This window comes from Camelus ferus, chromosome X (genome assembly GCF_009834535.1).
Source record: "Camelus ferus isolate YT-003-E chromosome X, BCGSAC_Cfer_1.0, whole genome shotgun sequence".
Classification (NCBI taxonomy): Eukaryota; Metazoa; Chordata; class Mammalia; order Artiodactyla; family Camelidae; genus Camelus; species Camelus ferus.
Window position 1 is genome coordinate 75,692,148 of NC_045732.1, and position 25,710 is coordinate 75,717,857.

The 25,710-nt window shown below is 36.1% G+C and overlaps 1 protein-coding gene across 1 annotated transcript in view; it reads left to right on the forward strand.

Annotated features, from left to right (window-relative positions):
• The window catches only part of WDR44 (WD repeat domain 44), a 68,806-nt gene extending 44,432 nt beyond the window's left edge, over positions 1-24,374 (forward strand). The window contains exons 12-20 of the mRNA XM_032475575.1: positions 1,230-1,294; positions 11,981-12,094; positions 15,393-15,515; positions 18,175-18,366; positions 18,572-18,673; positions 18,886-19,001; positions 19,989-20,116; positions 20,506-20,640; positions 23,306-24,374. Of these exons, the coding sequence (XP_032331466.1) occupies positions 1,230-1,294; positions 11,981-12,094; positions 15,393-15,515; positions 18,175-18,366; positions 18,572-18,673; positions 18,886-19,001; positions 19,989-20,116; positions 20,506-20,640; positions 23,306-23,400 (1,070 nt within the window). The 3' untranslated portion in view covers positions 23,401-24,374. The remainder of the gene's footprint in view (positions 1-1,229; positions 1,295-11,980; positions 12,095-15,392; positions 15,516-18,174; positions 18,367-18,571; positions 18,674-18,885; positions 19,002-19,988; positions 20,117-20,505; positions 20,641-23,305) is intronic.
• The last annotated feature ends 1,336 nt before the right edge of the window (positions 24,375-25,710 follow it).

Sequence of the window (25,710 nt, forward strand, 5' to 3'; positions counted from 1 at the left end):
CATTTTAGGTATAATAATGCCCCCTTATCTGGCAATCATTTACAGCAACTACTACTTTCCATAAAAGCCAGAAACCTAAGAGTAAGACAGACATCAACAGCAAAAAGCATCTAAACCCAATGAAAAAAGCTATCACAAAATTTTTGACTTTATCTCTTTTCAGGTATAGTGCAGAGTTAAATCATCAGCTATTGAGAACAAAATTACCTGGTTTCCCCTGGCAACCTTCAGTTCTTGCCAAGGTTAAAATGAAATTTCTGATTAGTCTAGAAAAAGAATGAGAATAATATATACATCTAATAAGTAAAGAATGATTAAGGAAACACAGCTATGGAAAGTAAATGTGATTTGTCAGTACATCAAAGGCTGTGTGAAAATAGATTAAATGGAAAAGAGAAACCTCAGAACATGACGTGTGTACACAATTATTACAAACAACTATGTGAAATATTTCTGTATCATGGTAAGTTATCAGCAAATTATGTAGAATTGATGTAAATAGGAGCTTTAAGTTTACCAGATTCCTTTCTTGTAATTATCGTCATTATTTAACTGCAATGCATTTCCTCCACAAACCCCTCCCCACCCAGTCATCCAAGGCTGAATACAAGAAGTTTAGGGATGGGAGCAAGGAGAATACAGGTGGCCACAGGGAGGAGTACAGAGTATAGTCAAAGCAGCAGTTTGAAGAGCATAGAAATCTAGGGAGAGCCACTAAACTGGCAAGTGAGGCCCTTATACTGCAGCCCTGTGGGGTTGCTTGCAGTATGTTGTAATACATAGTTCAACATGATAATGAGTAGACAAAAAGTAAAACTATATTTACTATACATTTCTTTTATTGCCCTGCCTGGAGGAGAAAAACTTTTCAGTAGCCTTGGAGACTTAACCCAGCCCAGACTCTTTCTGCCCCTGTATTGTTCATCTTGCTACTTGTTATGATTGACAAGAATGTCTTTACTATAGTAACGAGGTTTTAACAGTATTTTATTGAATTGGGGAAATGATTAAGCTATTTTATAAGGATTTTACATTAAAATGATAAATATTTTAGTGCCTAAGAGTTAATGCTTTGCTTGTCTAGAAAAATGTATTTTTTCAGAATGTTATATTCTATGACTTTTAATTAGGTGTTACTGTATCATTATTTCTGATTGATTGTGTGTGTGTGTGTGTGTGTTTGTACTTGTGTACATACATGCCTTTTTACAATTATTATGTTGTTTTAGGACGTGTGTCCCCATCACCTTCTCAGGAAAGTCTAAATTCATCAAAATCTGATACAGATACAGGGGTATGTTCATTATTTTATGGTTACTGTTGTTACATACTATGATTTGTTTACCACAAAGTGCCTTATTTTTAATTAGAAATTACAGATGCTTGAAAGCACTTAAAATTGAGATGCATTAGAAATGAGAGTTTCTTCTGTTAGAATTGGTAAATGAAAAATTGTGATGTTTAAAGGTTTTCAGATACTAGCTAGTATTACTCAAGCTACCATACTAATGTAAACTTAAATAGAAAAATTCCCTCCCCTTAATTCCATGTTAGATATTTAAAAAATAATAATGGTAACATATACCTGAATAAGAGATAATTAAGGAAAGAAAAAAATACTGAAATATTTTAGTTTTCCATCTTCTTGGTTTAATAAATGCTTTATCTACGTGTCGGGTAGTTTAAAATATCTTAATGATTTTCATTTGGCCTCAGAGCTGGAAGGTTACATATATAAACCTAAAAAGCAGAATGCGAAATATTATTCTAAGCTGTCTCCTATGCTTCTTGTTTATTGAATGAAGCATGGGTAATGTAAACAAAGAGAAACTAAAATGTCCACCTGCTCAATACTATTTTCCTGGGATTTCATTGGCTCTGTACTGTTTGAGGCTAATTTTTCCCTGCTCTAATCATACTCCTCTCAGCTCTCTGTGGTTCTGTTTTACCTTGTCTTCTTACTGTATCTCTGCTGTCTCTTCCTCTTCCACCCCCTTTAAATGTTGCTCTTTCTTAGGATTCTGTCCTTTGGCCATTCTCAGTTGGCATGTTCACTTACTGCCTCCAATCCTGATCTGGCTTTAGCTCCATAATTCTGGTTTCCTTCCAATAGTTCTATGTTTTTTTTAACAACAGTGAAATCTTATTGTGCATGCTGCCCTTTGCACATAGCAATATCTATAGGCTCTCTCCACCTACATGTTCTTCAAGCACATCAGTTAATAGTTTGATACTGAACTCCCTCAGCAAATGTTGTTTGAGTGCCTGTTACATGTGCCAGACACTGCTAGATTCTGCACAGTCAAATGAGACATATTCTCCAGCCTCAGGGACCTTGCTGGCTAGTGAAATAGATATATCTGCAATTACAGTATCAGATGGTAGTATTCTATAGAAGGTACTCCACAAGTATGCAAGTTAGCCTTATGAGTCAGAGTGTCAGGAAAAGTTTCCTGGAGGCTTTGAGTAAGGAGTTAATTGTATGAGAGAAGGAAGAAAGAGGGAAGGGGCATATCGGAGCGAACAGCAAATGCAAAGTCATGGAGGCCGAAACAGCATGGCCTGTTAAAGATACTACAAGAAATTCCATGTGGCTGGAGCAAAGGGTGCTTGTGTGAGAGCTGTAGGAAAGGTAGGTAGGATTGGGATTTTGGATGGCTTTTTATGTTAAACTAAGACACATGAACTTTATCCTCAAGGTACTGGGGGAGGATGGACTTTGAGGGGTTTGGATGGAAAGTTAATTAAAATATTCAGATTTTTGTTTTAGAAAGAGCATTCTGGTAGCAGTGTAAAAGATGGATTGGATGGGGTCTCTAGGCTAGAGACAGGGAGCCCACTTTAGAGGCTATCAACCCAGGAGAAAAATGGGTGCTTCGATTGTGATAGCAGTGGGTCTAGAAACCATAAAGAGGAGCTGAATTTGAGAGATGTAACCGAAGGACTTAATGACTGATTAGCTGGAGTAGTAAGTGAGCAGCCTGGGGTGATTCCTAGGTGTCTGTCTTGAGTAACTGGCTAGATGTTAATGATCATTCATGGATATACTTTTATTAACTGCCCACAGCCCTGCTTCTCCTCTTTTGAACCTCCTTTAATGGCATCAACATCCATAAATTACCTTTTTTAACTGAAGTCAGAAACTCTCTATTACTTTTTCTTCCTTGCCCACACTTCAAATTAGATAATTGTTCTATGTACTCTACCCTCACCTATAGAGTCAGTCCCCTCATCACTCACACCATCTAGGCCCTTGACACTTATTTAAATATTTGCTGTGGCCTCCTAATTGTTTTTTATGTCTCTGGTCTCTACTGCTACCAGCTGCTTTTTTTTTGTTTTTTCAAAATAAAGATCTGACTGCCATTTGTGATTTAAAATCTTCTGATGGCTCCTTGTCACCTACAGAATAAGGTCCTTCCTGATATTACCTCATCTTACCTTTTTAACTCAGTTCTAATTCCCTAGTACCTGTGCGTCCTACTTGCCATGCCGGATATGGGTCTGTACCCTAAACACACTCTCACATTCATGTCTTTGTTCATGTTGCTTGCTTTGCCAGAAATGCCCTCCCTGTCCCCTTTTCTCACAGGGTGAAGCCCTACTCATCCTTCAAGATTCAACTCAAATATCTTATCTTCTCTTATTATTTTCCCTGACTCAGGCAGGCAAAACTGTTCCTCACTGTTCTGACAGTACGTCCTGTGTGCTTTAACACTGATAATAATTACCATGCCTTCCTTGCAGTTTGTCTCGCTGGCTAGGCTCAAGGCTGATTTAAGGCTAAGAACTGTACTTCACAGATCTTAGTCTCTTTGCAGCCCAACCCCATGCCTGACTGTGGTAGGCCCGAATCAGTGTTGAATTCCTGCTTCTGTGCCTTTTGTTTATTCCTTCCCAGTCCCCTTGTCTGGATGCCTGCAATCTCCCTTTTTTCTGCTCAAAATTTGCCCATTCTTCAAGGCCCACTTCCTCCATAAAGCCTTCACTGACTAATGTAGCAGCGAAAATTTTAACTGCTTTGCTTTAGGGGAAAAGGGTTTGCTTTTATTAGTTTAATTCACCATAAAGTTTCCAGACATTGATTACTATTAAAAACAGGGACTATTTGTACCATCTTGTATTATGCTTATTTTAACAATCCTACTTACAGATTTTTAACCACTTCTGTCTCCCCTTCCCCCCAAAAAACCTAAGGAACTCCTAATCTAGTTTGAATACAAAGTCTTTTAAATGAAGAGCATAGTCGTTCTTTGACCCAAAAAGTATTAACCCCCTGGAGTACCGAGCTTTTTTTCTGGAGTAGTTGGTATCATTTGTATCTGTTGTCTTCAGGAAAAGATTATTTGGGGCTTCTTTCACTTCTGTCATTTTGTACGGGGATACTTAAAAGAGGCCTCTATTTTGTATGCCTTTGGGTTTTGGTATCTGGTACTATCTTTGAACCTAGTACTCACTGCAGTGAGGCACAGTAAGCACAGTGGGCTTTATTTTCCTGATATGTGTGTTCTTTTTTTTCTCGTGATGGTGATATCTGATATTTATCTCTTTTGAACTACGTTCTTACTCTTGCCTTCTTAGCATCCGTGTAAAATAAAATGCATAAAAATACCTGTTGTACAGTTGGGTGTACAGAACCAAGATCACTCACCTACTCGTTGGTCATGCCAAGCTAGAATTCTGGCTGTTACACTCTGTTTCTATTGATTTCCAGAAGTAGCTCAGTAAACGTAAGGAAGAAAGGAAGAGGGGCGTGCTTAGTTTGCTCCATTATACTAGAGACTTGTAACATTTCTTCTTGACACTAGAAGTTGTTAAGTGTGCTGTGTACCTAAAAATTAATGTTTTTTGTAAATCTACATTTGGTGCACTGGGTTAGTGGAACATCAATATGGGTTTTGCAACATTTACCTGCTGCTTAGAATTTTTGAGAGTAGACTATAGGGGAGGAAAAAATTTTCCTCTACCTTCTTAGAATCTGCGGCTGGAATCTACAAAATAACCTGACGAAAGACAGACTAAGAAGAGAAACAGCTTATTATGTATGCATATGGAGGCCTTCCGAGAAAAATAGTGAAGGCCCAAAGAAGTGGTTAAACCCAAGGGTTTATATATCATTTCAGCCAAGAGCAATGCATTTGTGGAAAAGTGACAAGACAAAGAAAAAGGGATTTAGGCTTTTAGGGGTGGTAAATTGTGGGAAGGTAAATCTACTGGGGGAAACTAATGGAAGATAAGGAGTATTTGGTAAGGTTCTGTTTATACAGATAAGATTCATTCTTCCCTTCCTGGTAGGGGAGAGGTGAGGGGAAGACACCTTCACAAAGGGCATTTCATGCTCTGCTTTCAGGTAGAGAGGAGGAGGGCAGACATTTTCTTGTGTCTGTTTCTTCTCAGTTGCCTTCAACTCAAAATAATACTTATTCAAAGGGGCATATTTTGGGGTGATATATTCTGATCCCCTTCAAAATCATGAGGGTCTAAAACTTGAATGAAAAGGCTATAAGGGAGTGGGAGGCAATTATTGTGAAATTGTTCATATGCAGTATTTTATTAAAAAGAGACATTGGTTTAGATTTGGCTCAGTCAACAATTATTAAATGTCAAAAATGTGTTAGACACTGAAAATATAAAGATGCAGTCAATAATTCATGTCAAGGAGTGATGCATTGGGGAAGACAGATATTGGCAATGATGATATATGCCCAAAACAGAGTTAAGTATCATTTTCCCGAGAAGACCATTCCTTTGATGGTGTATACACTTGATATCAGTTCATTGTTTAATACACATACCATCTCCTGAGTTAGAAACTGTGATCACTTTCTACTCTCTCCTCTCCCTTCAGTGTCTGCTCATTTACCAAATCCTGCCTGCTTGATCTCAGAAATGTCTTTGGAATCTGGCCGTTCCTTTTATTTGCACTACTGCAATCCAGGCCTGTATCTCCTATCTGGACCATTATAGTTGCTCTCCCAGATTCCAGTCTTTCATCCACACTGCCAGCAGAATTACTTTCCTATAAAAGATCTGATCACGTTTCTTTCCTGTTTAAAAACTTGTTTTGGCTCTCTTTTTTCTTCCTATAGAATTAAGTCTAAATTCTTTAGATGAATGACTCCATCTTTCAGAGATCAGCCTGACCTCAGCTCTCAGTGTCATTTCCTACCCTTCCCTCTTCCAGACCTTATGCTCGGAGCCACTTGGTTGTTCATGCCACAACAAGAATGTCAGAACTTTTGTTGATTCCATGTATTTATATATGCTATTCCCCTTTGCTTGGCAAATTCATTTAAGACTCAGATCTCTTCACCAAAACATTCCTTGCTTCACCTAATGAGTAATTTACTCATGTGTTCCCTTACTGTTCCCATCGTACTTTGCCCATAGTCCTGTTAAAAGCACTTACTACATACTATATCAATTTATGTAACAATAGCCAAACATGTTTTGTTTTGTTTTTTTTGGAAAACAAGGTTTTATTCACCATCATTAGCCTTTGATAGGTCCAGTTAACATGGTTGCATGAAACTGTCAAATAGAAATTAGAAGCAAAGCACCAAGGAATAAATTCTTAATTTTAAACAAGCCAGTGATTTTTTTTTTCTCTCAAGCCATAAGCAAAGTTGCAGAGTACACAGTTTGCCCATTTCTTCATATTGTGACCAGATCTTTCTTTTGGAATACTCTTTGGGAAAATTGGTCTAATCAGTCATGTCTTCAGATATTTGTATCACATCTACTTATAGATAATTAAGGTAAAAATGATGCATTTTCATACCTACCCTTTGTTTGGAACTGTTGAGATAAAGCTTGTGGCCACCCACAGTTTGATGATTCACAGACATCCTTTAATCCTGAAGTGCTAATAGGGGTGCCTTCTGTGGCTGTTAGTTCTTTGAGCCTAAGCACTAATCTTGGTTGGCGTTCGGCTGGTATTATTTCAGCTCACATGAAGATTTATGCCCAGACCACTCCTTAACACTGTTCCTGTGTCTGCGGCTTGACTCCCCAGTCACAGCTCCTTTTCTTATCATTGCGTTCAGATAGACATACATCGCTCATATAACTCCATGAACTCTGGTTGGTTTGCTTTAAAATGTGATGTTCATTCATTTTTCAATGCAACAAACATTTGAGCACTCTCCAGGATGCATACACCGCCCTGAACAAAGTGGTCTGGTGCAGGTGAAGATAAACGGATGCTGGGCCTGCCTGCCCTCCACTAGAAACTTAAACTCATGGGCATACACATAGATTACTGTAATTTACATGCCACAGAAATTAATAAGGGCAGAGTGCCTCTGTCTTTGAGATCAGGGAAGGCTTTAGGAGGAGGTAGCGTTTGGTTGGAGACTTGAGGAGTAGGTAGAATTTGGAGAAATGAAGAACATGCCTGGCAGAAGAAAGAGCTGTGAGTAGGACCAACTAGGTGCTGCTGGCTTTGAGCGTGAAGTGTGAAGTCACAGATGTAGAGGGATAGGTCCATGAGTTCCACGTGATGTGTGTTCTTGAATAATAGGCCAACGAGTTTGGATCTTAGTTGCTTTAAATTAAAATTTAAGCAAAAGCAAGACAAAGCTATTTGATGCTTTTATAAGTTTTTTTATTGTGATGGTTGTTTCTTTTCTTACTGTGCTCAGGCCAAAGCGTAAAACAAGGTGACTTGTTTTTCCCTAGCATGTCTAATCTAGGAAAGGAGGAAACATGGAAAATAAGCAGAAGTCATCTAAATTCATGTGCCGAACAACAGCTAACATTTTATAAGCTCTTACAATGTGCCATGTACTTTGCTAAGTACATTTTATGTTTTATCTCATTTAAACTCACAACAGCCTTGGTACTGTCGTTCTGAAGTACTATTAAGAGCCCTGTTTAAAAAAAAAAAAAAAAAGAACCCTGTTTTATAGATGAAGGAAAGAAGGCTTAGAGATATTGTGTAACTCACCAATTTCACACAGTTGGTAGGTACAGCACCAGAATTAGAACCCAGCTCTGATCTGTCTCTAGAGCTTATGCTCTTAACCATTATGCTCCGCTAGTTGGCATCTTAAGGTCTGGCACTATGTTTTCATTTAGCCCACAAATATTTATTCAGTGTCTACTATGTATTAATGACTGACTATTCTAGGAATTGAGGATAGAGTAGTGAACAAAAGAAACAAAACCTATTATAACGAAGCTTATTCTATTGGTAAGAGACAGAAACTAAGTAAAATTTTGTAATTTATTGAAAGGCGATAAAGTTCATGGAGAAAAAGCAGATAAAGTAGAGTGATGGGAGGTAAATAAGGTGGACAAGCTTCACTAAGAAGTTGTCATTTGAGGAGAATCTAAAGGAGGTGAGGGAGGAATCATCTGGCTATTTGGAGAACGTTCCAGGTAGAGGGAATGGCAAGCGAAACTGCTATCAGGCAGGAGTCCTTATAGTTCAAGAAATAGCATTGAGGCCTGGGTAGCTGGAGCCAGTGAGCAAGGGGAAGAGTAGTCGAAAATCAAGTCACAGAGGTGTAGATGGGGCAGTCATAACATGGAGGCCGCTGTGAGGACGTGGGCTTTCGCTCTGAGAAAGATAGAAGCCAATGGGAGCTTTTTGAACAGAGAATGAAATAATCTGACATATTATAAAAGTCTCATTCTAGCTTTTAAATACTAAGAATAGATTCTAAGTAGATAATAAATATCTTATTTATTTTGGAATCTCAAGTAACTAATGCAGTATCTGGTATATATAGTAAGTGTATGAGAAGGCTTACAAGGTTTCAAAGCAGTCCAACTTTAGAATGACATTTTTAGATAATCAGGATATTTGAATATGGATTTGATATTAGATGATACAAATGGTATTTTGTAGGTATGATAATATTTAGTTATTTTTTAAAAGAATTGATTAATTAGAGATACATATAGAATATTTACTAATAAAATCATGGGTATTTAGATCTAGCTTTAAATGCTCCAGCAAAAATAAGCAAATCCATTAAAGTGGGACGACTGATAAAACAAGATAAGTAAAATGTTGATAATCATTAAAGCAGGTGATGGATATATGGGGTTTATTATAATATTTATTATATTTTATCTACTACTGTATACAATTGAAATGTCCATGATAAAGTTTGATATCAAACTTCATTATATTGATATAGAGATATAAATATCTCTCTACATATAGACATCTATTCAGAAAAATATAGATAAACTATATAGCATTTCACTTGGTAATTCTCCCTTTAAAACTCTGTCATAAAGAAATCATCTTATATGTCCAAAAATGTAAGTAGGATTTTCATATTCGTGTTCTCACAATGCTAAAATCTGAACAAACTAAATTTTTACTAGTTGAAAAATAGAAACTATAGTATAATCTGTACAGTAGAATACTATGCAGTCCTTAAATTGTTTACAAAGACTATTTAATGACATTTAAAATATTCTAAATAAAATGTAAAGTGAAAAAAGCACACTGAACAATTAGATATATTATCCCAATTTTGACTGAAAAAAATCTACAAACATTTATATATTTTAAAACTTAAGAGAAATAAACTAAATTATTACTAGTAGTTATCTCTAGGGGGTAGGGTTTTAGGTCATCTTTATTTGATTCTTTATACTTCTCACTATTTCTAAAATTTTCTTTAATAAACATACCTAATTTTATTAAACAACAAGATACTATAAAAGTCTCTACTTTAAGCCTTTGGACCTTGATATTAGGATAAACAAATAATAAAATAGGGATAAAGATTCATGTTCCAGGATGTTCATTGAATTGCTATTTATTTAGCAAAAAAATGAAAATGTCTAAATGACCAACAAATTGGAGAATGATTAAATTGTGGTGTATCCATATGCAGCTAGTAAATGTTTCCAAGGAGTAAAATACTGAAAGTGCTCACGTATGATAACAAGGAAGATAGTGAATCATGAAATCATAATTTCAATTATGTTTTTGAAAAATGAGATTGAAGATGGTCAAAATTTTAGCTAATTATAGGTGGTTTTGATTTTAGTTTTTCTATTTTCTGTGAGGTTTTTTTGTTGTTGTTGGGGGAAGGTAATTAGGTTTGTTTGTTTGTTTATTTGTAGAGAAGGTCCTGGGGACTGAATGAATCCAGGACCTCATGCATGCGCTCTACCACTTAAACTATACCCTCCCCTCTATTTTCTGTGTTTTCTGAATTTTACCTACCCTGAGCATATATTACTTTATAATCAAAAAATACATTATTTAAGTATTTTGAAAAAATGTAGAGTACAGGGAAAAGAAAATGGATGTTTAAGGAGGAAAAAAAGATCTGGAATCACTGCTAGAGGAAATATGCTAAAGAGTTACTAAAATGAAAATGATTATTAAGCAAAAAGCTGAATTTTATGTAACAGAGCAAGCCTGTTTAGTTTTATGTCTTCCAGCAGTGCTCACTAATCTGGCCATAAAATTAGGGGAAGTAGCTGTAGTCATCTAGGATTAGAAGTGTTTAGCAAAGGGTCAGGCATCTGTGTACTGGTCTACCTCCACAGTGGATGTGAAGATGGTTTTATAAACTGTAAAGTTGTAGACAGATAGCAGTGATAGTTTTTATCTATCCCCGTGGCCACTGTTTTATTCAAGCCCTCATTATTCTTACTTAAAATACTGACTGCTCTTCCTGCCTCCTCTCTCTTTCCAAACCATCTTTTACATTATTGCCTAGGGTTCTCTTTCTAAGACATCAGTCAGATCATGTTATTTTTCCTTTTCAGAAACTTGTGTTGCTTCTCCATCACCTTAGAATATCTGACATTTTAAGCCATAAATCCAAGGCTCTTTATTATCTGATCTCAAAGTACCATTCTACCCTGATCCCCCCCTACTATATCTCCATATGCTTTTTTCTCCATCCTTGTCATCCTACCTGCCCTTCCGTAAATATGCAAGGCTTAGGTGACACTCCATATTTTTGCTCATGCAACATCCTTTAAAACATTTGAGGAGAAACCTTTGGACTTACAGTTAAATGACTTGTATTTTTGCATTGGTTCTGCTGTTTACAGGTGGCTGTGTGACCTTTAATATGTTATTTTGACCTCTTTGAGCCTCATTTTTTCCTTAATTTCTTCATCCTCATAAAGTTAATAACTACCTCACAGAGTTTGTGAGGATTCATTCAGATAATGAATACAAAAGCATGTTGTAAAACTAAATGCACAGCACACATGTATGGCATTATTTTCAACCTACCTCTGTCAGGATGCTTTTGACTTCAAATAACAGAAATCCAACTGAAAATGGCTTAACCAATGAGGAAGCAAGTCTGGAGGTAAGGCAGTTCCAGGGTTGGTTAATTCAGCAGCTCAGTAGTATCATCAGGGATATAAGGTCCTGCCATCCTCCCGCCTTACTGTTCTTTATCTGTTGCTCTCTTGGGCTAGTTCCCCTCATGGTATACTGGCTACTACTGTCTTAGGTGTCACCTGCAGACAACGATGTTCAGAGGCAGGAAAGAGGAAGGTCCCTTTAGTATACCCCTTTTTAAGGGTGAGGAAATCTTTCTAGAAGCCTCCCTTTTTTTCCCCCTCCCCCAGATAAACTTGCCCTCGTGTCTGATGAAAATCATAGCACATGCCCACGCCTAATCCAGTCATCACTGGGAACGGGAATGAGCTCATCTGAATTAGCTTAGACCGACTGTGATCACCCCATGTGCTGGCTCCTGCCTCTCCTGAAGGAATGGATGGTCAAAAAAGAGACAAAGTGGGGGCTCTGTTAGGGAGGGAACTATTGTGGTAGCATGATGTCTTCAAAGATAATCCAGGTTTCTTAGGACAAGGAGGTGAGGAGGTGATAAGTAGTAGATGCAGCATAAAGGGGAGTCGGCTTTTGGTGGATCAAGATTTCAATCCGGTGTCATACAAAATAATGAGAGAACACATGGGGTGGAAAGAGTATGAACCTTTTGTTTTTCTAGTTTTAACATTTGTTTTCATATCTAAATAGGTATGCGGTGGAGCTGATGAAGACCCTGATGATAAAAATGCACCATTTCGACAACGGCCATTTTGCAAATATAAAGGCCATACTGCTGATCTCCTTGATCTTTCATGGTCTAAAGTAAGAAAGTCTTATTTGAATTGTCTGTTAATTCTATGTAACTATTTCAGGATAAAAACAAATACTTTATTTGTATGATTGTCACACTATCAGTGTTTGAATGTTCATATATACTTTGTGGGAGTTACAAATTAATCGAAGTTAAAAAAGAGAAACGTCAGATTAGGCTAATAAGAAAATCTTTACTTAACAGCTTCTCTCTGGATCTGTCTATATACTTGTACTTTTTGCTTCTTTTATAAAGTAATTTTGGCAAGTAAGTATCCTCAACAAAATGGATATGACTTCAACTACAAGGGTGAAGCCTTATCTATATAATCAAGACTGTTTTAGGGCTAATCTGCTATATTTGTAAACTTATTAATTTAGATTTAAGAATTATATTCTACAAATCAGTGGTATGTCTTCAATTTGTGATTTTTGTTTTCCTTAGAGGAAAATTATTTTAGAAGTAGAGGGGCACTATTTTGCCACTGATGAAATATCTTAGAAATTGGCAAAAATTTTAAGAAATATTTTTAATTTTATTTAAGGTGTTTGAAGCATGAAGCAGTTTTTGTAATAAATGCATGACACCTTACATTTTCTTTGTATTAAAATTTGTCAGTAATCAGAATCTAAACTATATTAAGAATTTGTAGGGAAAAGTGATATTTAAAAGCCTTAAGTTGAGAAAAGTTATCTGAGTTTACAAAATACTGTCAGGGATACCGGTGATGCCCATATATTTTAACTATGTCAGGAAAACCTGATGTAGCACAAAGATATCACTGGTATATATTGGCAAGTCAGGCTTTCCCTGAGCTCCAGCTTTGAATCACTCCACTTATTAATTACTGCTCCTGTCATACTTGTTTAGATGTTGTGGGTGCATTTCATGGCCCATCTGTCACAGTATCTTTCTCTAAGCTCCAGGAATAAGCTTGAGCCTCACCTGGTAGTCTGGTTTTAAACTGAGCCCCCGTTGTATCTTTGTACTCCTTCCCCACCCTGTGTGAAATCTGAGTTGTCAGAAGATGGAAATCTGAAGTGTCCTTAATCCGATAATCTTATTTATCTAGAATAAGAAGTACAAAGCACCTAATTGGGAACCCTGTACTCATTTTACTTTCTTAAAGCAAACCAGTATTTTTTTCTGAAATGTAGCACTAACTGAAGAAATTAATTCTCCACTGGCCACTGTATCAGTCAGGGTTCTCCAGAGTGACAGAACCAAGAGGATATATATACATAAGGAGATTTATTTTAAGGAGTTGGTTCATATAATTGTGGGACCAGGCAAATTTGAAATCTGTAGGGCAGGCTGGCAGACTGAAAATTCAGCGAGAGTCACACTGAAGTCTTCTCCAGGAAACCTTACTTTTTGTTCTTAAGGCCTTTATCTGTATGCTTTTTACTTAACTACCTTTGTACATTTCTAGGTCTTGTTGGCAACAAGATTCTAAGCCCCTCAAGAGTAGGGACCAGATCTTTTTTTTACTGCTGTTTCTCTTCAGTGTCTAGCACAGTTGATGTTTATGGTGGGTTTTCTGTTTGTTGAAGACTTACTTTGTGCCAGGTAACAAGAATTACCTGTTAATTCTTAAAATAACAACCCTGTGAGGTAGGTGATATTTCATTTTGTAGATTAGAAGACTGGGCCTTTGACCCATCCAAGGTCACAAAACTAGTTGTGAGTAGAACTTAGATCTGACTCTAATTTGACTCCCAAGATCATGCTTAGTTTAAGAAAACTATTTCATGGATTCAATAGATAGATTCAATAGATAGCATAATAGAACAAGTCTTAACATGTCTTCAGCATCTTCACTTTAAGAATGTCTTTATATTTCTTTCATTTGCTTAAAGCAATGGACTATTGCAAGACTTGGATAAAGTCAGTTTTAATTAACAGCAGACCATAGATTTAGTTTATATACACTTGTTATTAATCAAGAGGAAATATAAAGCAAACTACATGTACTCTTCAAAACTTTTCTGGAACTGACTGGATCTTGAAAATAAAAAGAATTGTTATTAGATATTTCAAAAGTTATTATAAATCTTCCAGAATTCTATTTTTAAATGTAAGGTACACCATCTATTTAAAAACAGATATACCACATAAAATGTACATTTTTTTAAACTGGCCCAAGTAGCATGCATGTATTAGTGCAGTAACATACCAAAATCCACGTTTGTGCTTAGTCTCTTCACATTTAAACATTAAAGAGTCTTATTATTTTAAGCAAACGACAAAGCATCTTGTTTTTCATAACATGTGTTCTGCGTAAGCACTCTGCAGAATACTGTAGTGGTTAGAGCCTGGACCTAGAGCCAGACTACCTGGATTCGAATCCCAGCTCTGCCACTGACAAGCTGGGTAGTCCTAGAAAAATTATTTAACCTCTCTACCTCAGTGTTGTCATTTGCAAAAGAGGCTAATAATGTACCTACCTCATAGGGTTGCTGTATAGTGCTAAGAACAATGTTTAGCACATTGTAATTACTCAGTCAATGTCATCATTATTTCAATTTGTTTAGTACCTTTACATATACAAAGAATACAAGGGTCTCATTTGGGTTTCCTCATTCAGTATAACTCATAATTCTCTCCTTAAATTGATTGTGTTTAGAAATTAAAAAGCTACTGCCAGCTGGAAGCTTTTGACAGATAGGTGTTTGGTTTCTGGGTGATGGGCCATCACAATGCTTAAATTGGTTACACCACCTTCTTCTAGCTTTGAAAATTCTGTGATCTGTCCTGAAAGATTTGACAATTTCTTTTCTCTAATTTTCTTGCCTAAGGTGTGACAGGTACACGATAACTTTTCATATCCGTGCTACATTATAGGGTAATCTTTTTTAAGGCATTTTAAGTGTCAGTTAGGGAATCCATGTGAGTTAAAATTTACCAGTGTTATCGATTTGAAAATAACTGACGTGACAATCAAGTGAATAGATGCCTTGTATTCATAGCTAAGTTCCAATATATGCAGGCTCTAACAACTAAGGCACACCTTAGTCCTCTACTGGTGCCTAGCAAATTTCTTTTGACAAAAGTCATAAGATTCATCCTAATTTCAGAGTAGGTAATGTGCAAAAGTCTCAGAATCAAAGAAATACAGTATTTAATTGTTCAGGGAAAAAAATGGGACTGTTCAAGTGAATTGGATAATCTTTTGTTCTTTCTTATGCTGCATATAACAATAATAATGGCAAAACTGTTGAGGTACTTAAAACCAAAAGTTCACTTTTATGGTATAAGTGCATTTTTTTTCACATGGTGATAAAATAATCAATGTCAATTTATCCGTAGAACTACTTTCTGCTTTCCTCTTCAATGGATAAAACAGTCAGACTCTGGCACATTTCCAGAAGAGAATGCCTTTGTTGTTTTCAACATATAGATTTTGTCACTGCCATAGCTTTCCATCCAAGAGTAAGTGTTTACACCTTTTTTTGTTATACTATAAGGAAGGTGAGGGAACCGAGTTTCTCTGGAGGGTAATTGGACTGCAGGAAAAAAATTATTAACAGCCCCATAGTTAAAAGCAACTGAATTTAGTGTTTCATTTTGCTTTGAAAATGAGAAAAGAAATAAATATTCTGCTAATCTGCATTAGAAGAACTGGAAAAGTTATGGTCTAAATATAACAGTGAAAAGTCATCCCAAATCTTTAATACGGCATGCAGGGTATAATAAAGAAATAAAGTATCCTGTTAAAGAGGAGAGATGTTGGAGTTGGCAGAAGAAGAAAAGACAGCAGGTGGATAAATGAGAAAGGAAAGCATATAGGCAGGAATAGTTGTAGAAGGGTTGGGAAGGGAAGAGACATAGAGGAAAAGGTTGAAAGAGGCAAAGACCAAAATTCATTACAAGATTTACTGAATTCCTATCTAATGTCTGGAAACACTGTTAATCTTGAGATCCGTTCTTATTCATTTTCAGTGTAGAAAATCCTTCAACATATTTCCTCTAGAAACAAAGTATTTCATATGATTTCAACCAAAGGAGTAAAATCTACCCTCATGGAATTGTAGCCCTATCCTATGCTCTTATGGGATAGAGCCACCAAATACATAAGGCTAAATTAGTTTTAGTTCTTTGCAGCTATAAGCACAAGGGATGTTGCATGTTGTAGCTGCTCCACCAGCTAGGTTGAAATAAGTGGAGGGCTTCAGCTGCCCCTAGTTGGCTTTCCCTCCCCTACACTGGTAGATGATTTCCATTAATACATTTCAGTCATGTCCTCATCTCTGTATGTTTAACACCTATTGTCTTTTTAATGCAGCCTTTTACTTGTATTCACCTTTCTTTCTCTTTTTCCCCAGATTAAGAGAGAAGAATGACTTTTTCTCTCAATATAATTTCCCTCCCTGGGCAGGCTTATAACATAGGCAGTAATAGTTCTAAACCCTTAGAGAAGACTTGATTAAGACTGTTGAAAATTAAAAATGCTTAATCTGTGTTAATACTGTATCAGTTTTGACCATCAAGCTTTCAAGGCTTCTTTCTGAATAATACCCCCATCCTGTCACCCAAGGATGCAACAAAAGGATGGATTTACCCCTGTCAGCAACTGTGAGCAAAATCCTTCCCCCCACCTCTGTTTTAACTATAACATATCAGGGTGGCAAGAGAGGAGTATTAGGTGGTGATTGTTATCTATGTAGTGCTTTATTATTACAGTTTCTGTTTAGTCAATAATTTCTCTATACTTTTATTTGGTTTTATTTTGAAAACGTGAAAGCCTTATTTTTAAAATTATGCTGACCTGAGGAGTTTTTGAGAGGGGCTAGGGAAAAATGGGGTGATGTTGACATTTTCTTAGGAAATGTAATTCTATCAAATAATGTTACCTGGAAGCAAGATGAGTTATAAAAGAAATAGCAAAATGGAGATACACATACATTTACACACGTGTATATATGTATGTGCATATATACAAATTCCAAATTGTAAGACCAAGATGAAGTATTTTAAGTTGTTCGACTCTCCTACTAGTAGATGTTGAGTCGAGCCTACTACACCACAGTATAAAAATGCCCATTCTGTGTAGGTTATCCTTGACAGGCTTCAGAGGTCTGTAAGAGTAATGGTCTTGAGTGGAGAAGTCTCTGTTTCTTGTTTTGGTATCTCAATTATTTTCTCTTTAACTCTTATGTTACCAAAAATTAGGTCAGTTTAGTGGTAGATCTGGTTTAGTTTTGAACACAGTTTCTCAGCCTTGCACTGTTGGCATTTTGGGTTGGATAATTCTTTGTTGTAGAGGGAGGGAAGGCTGTGCTGTGCATTATAGGAGGTTTAGCGGCATTCCTGGCCTCTACCCACTAGATGTCAGTAGCACCCCACCCTGTAAACTGTGACAATCAAAGATGTCTCCAGACATTGCTAGATGTCCTCTGTGGGATCAAATTGCCCCAAAAACTCTTGGTTTGAGGTTGCGAATTTAAATAGCGAAGTGATTATCTGCTGACAGGGTGTCAGAGTTCCAGAAACTGACTGGTTCAGTGGACTGACTGGCATTAGTTACTCCTTTATCCAGCTATTGCATGTATCCCAAGGAGGGTATGAGCAGATGTACCACTATAGGATAATGTTTCCCAAAGCATATTCCTTGAAAGGACTAGCCCAGCTAGATGTTCCTACCTGACCCCCTACCAAGCGCCCCCCTACACACAAAGTCTGTGTGTTTCCAATTAAGTTGAAAAATGCTGCATACTTTATCCCCTTTTTAGAGATTCAGAATGCATGTTAATTGATAATCCTGTTTAACTTTCTGTAACCCAGAATTTCTCAAACTTATTTGATCACAGAATCCTTCTCCTACACAATATACACTCCAACCCATTATCTGTTAACATGCATACCTCGGAAAAAAGCAGTTTAATGATTAGAATATAATTTCTCAGTATAAATGAATACTGAGGTTACTAATTGTTATTTTTAGTGAATGAAGTAATGCTTACTTTAATACTTTTTAAATGAAATCTACATATTTTAAACATTATTTCTGATAAGACTTAATGTATTTATTTGCTAATTCGTTTCTCTTAATGTGGTAAAGTGAAAGCTTTCTCTTTTGCCACATTTTTAGGATGACAGGTATTTTCTAAGTGGGTCATTGGATGGAAAGCTCCGCCTTTGGAACATACCTGACAAAAAAGTGGCTTTGTGGAATGAAGTAGATGGTCAAACAAAATTGATCACAGCTGCAAATTTCTGTCAGAATGGCAAATATGCAGTGATTGGAACATATGATGGCAGATGTATTTTCTATGATACAGAGGTAAATGGGTATCTTGTCTAAATTGCGCTTAAATACTTAGTAAAACACTTTTGTGGTTTGGGATAAGTTGATATAGCCTCTATGGGCTTTAACTGCCTTATCTATAAATTAGGACAAATAATACCATGTCTGTCTGTGAGTTGGCTTAGATAATCTTTGAGGTTCTTTCTAATTCTGATCTTTTTAAATTGTGATTTCTTTTTAGCATTTGAAATACCACACACAAATACATGTCCGATCCACCAGAGGGCGCAACAAGGTTGGAAGAAAAATTACTGGCATTGAGCCTTTACCTGGAGAAAATAAGGTACTAAGCTTTCAAAACCATCTCTCTCCACATTATATTAAGACTCCTGAAAGTTCTTTATATCTTGGCTAAGAATATATTTCCTTTCCTATGGAATACTGCTTTTTCTAGTTTTGAAGTATATTCTGTATGTGTGTAACACCCTTTTTTGGTTATACCTTAAAACAGATTAAAAGATGGTATTTTTAACTTTTCCTTTGATTTGTTTTTAGATACTGGTAACCTCAAATGACTCCAGAATCAGACTTTATGATCTTAGAGATTTGTCACTGTCCATGAAGTATAAGGGTTATGTCAACAGCAGCAGCCAGATCAAAGCAAGTTTCAGGTAAATCGGCAGTGAGAAATTCCCGAAAGAGATCAGAACATTTCTCCCTTGCTCCCATTTTTTCATTGAGATATGCCTTAGGTTTATATGGTGGTGTTAGTTTCTTTGCACTTGTGCAACTGGTATCTCGTATTATCAGTCATGCAAAACTTACCTTATCCACCTGTTGGGTAGATAACAGTTTGACTTGCTTCTACTCTGCAGATGAAGAAACAGAGACCAAAAAAATTAATTTGCCTAAAGTCACACTGGTAGTTGCAGAGCCAGGATTAGAAGACTCCCTGTTCCAGAATTTGTGATTTTGTACTTTTATGTAAGCTTTCTAAAAGGAGGTTTACCCCATCGCTACCCACCTTACCCATGGTTTTGATCCTTTTAGGAACAGAAGCTAATAAAGCATTTTGACACCCTAAAGTACAGTGTCCTATATTTACACCTTTGCATGTCGTTATTATTTGAACTCCTTTTTATTAGGGGGGTAGTAATTAGGTTTATTTATGTTTTTAATGGATGTACTGGGGATTGAACCCAGGACCTTGTGAATGCTAGCCATGCACTCTACCACTGAGCTATATACCTTCCCACATTATTTGAACTCTTAATTTGGGGTCTGCAGGCTCTTCTGAAATACCTACCTCTTCTCCTTTTATAGCCCTCTTTATTTCAGCCCTTTTCTTACTAGTTCTCCTTTCTTCTTGAATTACTCAGTAATTACCCCGTAATTTAATTGGTAAAGTATTCTACTTCTCTCTTAAGTAGGCATTCCTCCCAGTGTTAACCCAACAGCAGTTACCTAGAACTCTGATGGAAATTCTAGTGCCTCTGGCCCCACCATGTCAAACATACATGTTCAGAACCTCTGGAGTGAGACTAGGAGTCTGTATTGCAACAAAAATACCTAGGTGTTTTAAAGTAGGAAGCTCTGATAGAGGGAAACTTTAAAAACTCCACAACTTTGATTTTTTTTCCTTTCTTCCATAAATTTAGCCATGATTTTAGTTACCTCGTTAGTGGCTCAGAAGATAAGTATGTTTATATCTGGAGTACTTACCATGACTTAAGCAAGTTTACTTCAGTCAGGAGAGATCGTAATGACTTTTGGGAAGGTATTAAAGGTAAGTAAATGCCTACTTTTGTATGTCTTATAAATGAATAAAGTTAAAGTGGAGATGAACTATAAGTAAATGTATATAGGCATTATTGCAGAGAGAGAGTTTGGCAATTATAACTGCTTTTGATTTGTATTGGCTTTGTTTGATTCTTCTATACCAAGAAAGAACTTACACTTGTCTAAAATTTGAGAAGTCATGGAATCTCAGAACTTGTATATGGAGTTTTTTTTAGAAAATATTTTGGAATTTTAAATAGTTCTTATTTACTTATATGTTACTTTTTAGATATTTGCATATAATATACACTGTTATATTTTTTGCATATTTTATTTTTTTTCTTGATGTTTAGAATTAAATTTATTAGTTACCCTGAAGTAAATTTTTTTTCCCAGCACATAATGCAGTTGTTACATCAGCCATCTTTGCTCCAAATCCGAGTTTGATGTTGTCCTTGGATGTGCAGTCTGAAAAATCGGAAGGTAACGATAAAGGTGAAGATGTCGAAGTTTTGGATCCCATGCCCTCTGGTAGGTACTTGTGTTTTATTTGTCCTACATTTTCTCTAGTTAGCATTTAATAGCCTCATTGACCTGTGAGTATTACGATTTTTTCATGAGTATGAAGACTATTTCTTGTTTACAACATAATAGTTGTCAGGTGTCCATTTCTGAACATTTTGGTAACATAGTTCTTGCAAGTTTTACTTTGTTTAAATTCACCTGCGAATTAAAACTGAAAATTTTGAAACTTCATAATTTTTTTTTTAATGAACAACTGTTCTCTCTGGAGAAACACAAAGAGGAAATAAATATAATTTATTATTTGTCTCTTCTACTGCACTGTGGTCTCTGTGAGGACAGACTTTGTGTTTTATTGTTGTAGTGCCAGTGCCTAGCACAGTGCTTACCTACATACAGTAGGTGCTTAATAAACATTTGCAGAATAAGTGAATTAAACCAAAATGAAAACAGTGTTCTTTTCTGCTTGCCACAAGTTTACAGCTTCTCATAGACAGCTGTTTTACAAGCCTATAATTTCTTGCCCTTTGCAGCATGTGTGTGCTTTGAGAATGAGCAGTACTTTCAGTTATATCAGATGTTCAGATTAGGAAGTGAAAAGAAACCATCAAGTAGTATTGAGTGCCAATTATATAAAACTGGTCCCTGTTAATTGTTAAGAGTCAGGTAATACCATGTAAATTTGGACCAGTTGTTAAGGAAAACAAGTTTGTATTATTAAAATCGATTGCAAAATAATTTATTAAATGTGTTTTCTCACTTTAGAGATTACAGCCAGGCCTTGTAGAGAGTTATAAAACCACAACAATAGATACAATGTACAAAGGGTGTGTGTAAAAATATTTGAATATTTAAAAGTTCTCAAGCATTTTTATCACATTTCACATCAAGTAATTTCCCTTGTGGTATTATTTGTACTCTACACTATACTAAATACACTATTTCTTCTGTCTGTGAAGAAAATTTTTGATAACAAAGATGAACTTCAGTCTAGCACTTCTTTTAATTACAAGATGTAAAAATAAACCAATTCAGAATTATTACACCTTTACTAAATGCCTATTTGGAAACATTTATTTTCATTTTCTTTTTTTTGTTTGTTTGTTTCTCAATCAAATACTGCTTCTCTCTTCTAACTTAAGTCATTTGATTGGATTTCTTTTTCTTTCCTTTTTCCCCAGTGATACCTTTTTACACTCTATACATTTCCCTTACATATTCCACAGAAAATTCTAGCTTTGCAAACCATTTGAGGAAAAATGAAAAGTACTTTTTTTTAAACTTCTCAAAAACCACCATATTAACAAGGTTCAGTTACTTCACTGGGTCCTTTTTAAAGAGGCACAAGTTTGGATCATACTCAGATTTGTGTTTGCTGTTTTTTACCTGTCTAGGTATACTCTTAAGAATAAACTCTTAATCTCAGGGTATGAGATCATAAGATATATCTGATTGCCCTCTCTCTCTCTATTCCTGACATATTTGGCAAATTAAGCTTCAATTTTCCTCATGTTTAAAATGGTGCTAATACCTCATTTACAAGGTTGTGATAAGAATTAAAGAAGACATGTATAAAGTGCCTAGCAAAATGCCTGGCATGTAAGAAACATCATCTTCATTATTATTGTACCTTATAAAGCGTTTCTATGTATATGGTGAATTGTTCTCTTCGCTAGCCTTTCTGATATCCCTCAGTTTCTTGCTTCTGCTGTGCAGCACTACTTTGAGATATACTGAAAGGGTAGTTTGGAATGTTCAAAGACTTAGGGTATATTTTTAGCAAATTTAAGTAAACCATTTTGGCCCACTCATCCTATACACAACTTTCCAGTCAAAGTTTGGATTATTTTCTTCCTTACTAATCAGTCCTTTTTTAAAAAATTTTCATTTATTTTATTTATGTTTTTTTTGTGTGTGTGGGGGGGTAATTAGGTTTTATTTATTTCTTTATTTCTGGAGGAAGTACTGGGGATTGAACCCAGGACTTTGTGTATGCTAGGCATGCACTCTACCACTGAGCTATACCCTCCCCCTCGGTCCTTCTTAAATCTACAGTTTTTACCTATGTATAATACTTGGTTAACACTGAATTTTGTTTGTTAAATGCTTTTGCTGGCAAATGTAAGAGGTAAGCGTTCCTGCCATTCAGCATAGCTACATGGCTCCTCAGCACAGACTGGAAAGACAAAGGTGCCCTCAGCATTCATAGAGCCATCATGTGTACTTCATTTCCTGGCAGTTTCAGTTTGTCTGCTCTGCCGTAAACCTTCCTGTCAACCCCGTTAATGAACCTGTTAGCAAAAGATTTGCCCAGTTGATCCCGTCCATCCTGCCAGCATCCAGTCCTGGGGCTGAATCACACGCTAGCCTCTTGCCACGAAATGAAGTATTAGACAACTTAGAGGATAAATCCAGGCATCCAGGCCCTGAGAGACTATAATCTTCCTACACCAGGGAAAGACCAGCTGACACAAGGTAAGTGGCAGTGAGCCTCAGAGAGGCGACGTACAGGAGGATGAGCGGATTACAGAAGCAAGTCAGGAAAGAGAGACTGAAAAGGCGGGGAGACATTCTTCTGCCCCAGAGGTGGACGGTCATGGGCATGTGTCATTTGTGGCAGCAGGCTTCATATTCCTTTAAAATCAACTAAAAACTTTTTTTTTATGCTTTTAAGGTATTATGAAGACAGATAACACAGAAGTTCTTCTTTCTGCTGACTTTACTGGAGCAATCAAAGTGTTTATTAACAAAAGGAAAAATGTATCTTAATTTGAAATGACATTTAAAGTAAATATATCAGTAAGTTTCTATACGTATCAGAACTGAAAAAAATATTATAGTGTTTCAGGCTAACATCCTTTTTTAATTTTTATTGGAAGTTGTTCAAATATAATATATTTTTTGAGAGGCAGTGTTAATGATCTAGTAAACCCTGGACTGACAGACTAGAAAGGAGTGTGGCTAGAATAACGTTGCCAAACATTAGGCTTTACATTTTGTTATGTTTGTGTTTTGTTATATAATTGTGAACATGCACAGGTTTCTGCATGAAAATATATTAATATATTAATCATATGTGTGTGCCTTTTGGTTACATGCACTAAATCTAACAGAGTTAAATTATTTCAGTGGCTCTTTTGGCCTCTTATGTGGGGGTGGTCCTTGTTTCTAGCTTAAATAATTTCTTTTGCACAAAATTTCATTTTTAAGAAAAGTGATATCTTTTGACTGAGTTATTGTTTTGAAAATGTTATATAGGTTTTCAGTAGGTCAACAACCATGTGTAAATGGTTTTTATAAATTTCTCAATTTGGGGGACGATCTTTTTTTTGTGTGGTCTAAATTGTGGACTTAAGATTCTTTTCTTTGTATGTGTATATATAATTTTTTTTTTGCCACACTGGAGCACAATGTTTCTATGTAAAAAAATTCTTTTCATTCTTTATCCATGAGCACCAGGCTTTGCTCACTTAAAAAAAAATTAAGCCGTGTTAAGGAATGAGTCTTCTTTTTTACAATAATGTAAAAATAAACTGTTTACATTTTTTTAAAGCATTGTAGTTTTAAAAATTAAGCTGTTTTGTTTTGTGTTGTTGAATTTGAAAGCCTTTGTAAATATTGATATAAAGTACCAATGAAATAACATCTGGGGTGAAGAACCCTGATCATGTTGTTGATGGTTAGCATATGTTTCTGAAAATTAAGTATGTATTATTAAAAGTTGGTCGCCAACACTTGTTAAACATGTGACTTTATTTTCAGTTGACTTCACTAAATTGAGTCTTGTTTTATAATTTGATTTTTAGCAAGCAGAAGACCAAATATTAGACCCCTGAATTATAATGCATTAGTTACATATCTTTAAAGAAAATCTCTAGTTCTAAAATGAACACTGCTAAGAGTTCATCTATATGCTTACAAGTTCTTTACTGCATGTTTTCAGTATGTAGGTGAGCAGCTGGGAAGTATCCTTGTTAATCATCATGGTGTTGGGGTGTCCTGGATTTTCTAGTTCACTGCATACTGTTTGCTTTGCTCTTACCCCTATGCAGCTGTCTTCCTCTTGCCAGTGCTGTGCTTTCTTCTCCCCTCTCTCACTCGCCTCTCCCCAGCTCTCTGCTTGCTCTTCTGTGCTCTACCTGATGTTGTTATGCCATTGGCTGTCTAACCAGTCATTTTCTTAGTTTCAGGGTGTGGATGGCAGTGTGATTGATGTCTTCAACTCTTTCAGGCTGCTTGGCTTTCACTGACCTCTGCCTGAGGACTTGTCTGCTGTGGTGCTTGATGTTTCAGTGGCTGATAATTGGGGTGTTGCCATATTCATATATTTCCTGATAGGTTTTTTTTTTCTTTTTGTTTTTGGTGTGTTTTTTTTTTTTTTTTTTTTTTTTGCGGGGGTAAAATTAGGTTTATTTATTTATTTATTTTTAGAGGAGGTACTGGGGATTGAACCCAGGATCTCATGCATGCTAAGCATGTGCTCTAGTGCTTGAGCTATATCCTTCCTCCCCCCTTTCCTGATAGGTTTTATTTGGTTTCTTGAGCAGAAAGGCAAAAAATAGTTGGGATGCAAGCTGAAGAGAAGAATACTGACAATTCTAAGTTTATTTTTAAAATGTTTGCTGTCACTGTGTAAATACACTCTTCAAAGTGACAAGTTAGAAAGTGAGTGAAAAGGTAGCATTAAGATGGATACAGAGAAAAATCGAACAATATTCCTCCCTAAAATAAATATTAGAAACTCACTATGTTAAGTAGTATGTTATTACAGGAAGGAGCACAGATTTTAGAATTAGATAAACTTGGATTTGATTTCCTCTATTAATACCTTCCTTGGGTAAGTTATTCTGTATTAATTTCCATGTCCTTATCTGTAATACGAGAATGATTCTAAGTGAAATTGTAAAGATTTACTGAAAAATAGCGTGTATGTAAAGCCTGGTGCCTAGCCAGTAGGTGTACTCAACAACCGTAACATTTCTTACTGCCTCTCCTGAATCCCTGAGCCACTCCCCCTCAAAAAGTATGCAAGTATGTGGGAAGCACCTTCTAGATATTGAGATTTCATAGACGAATAGT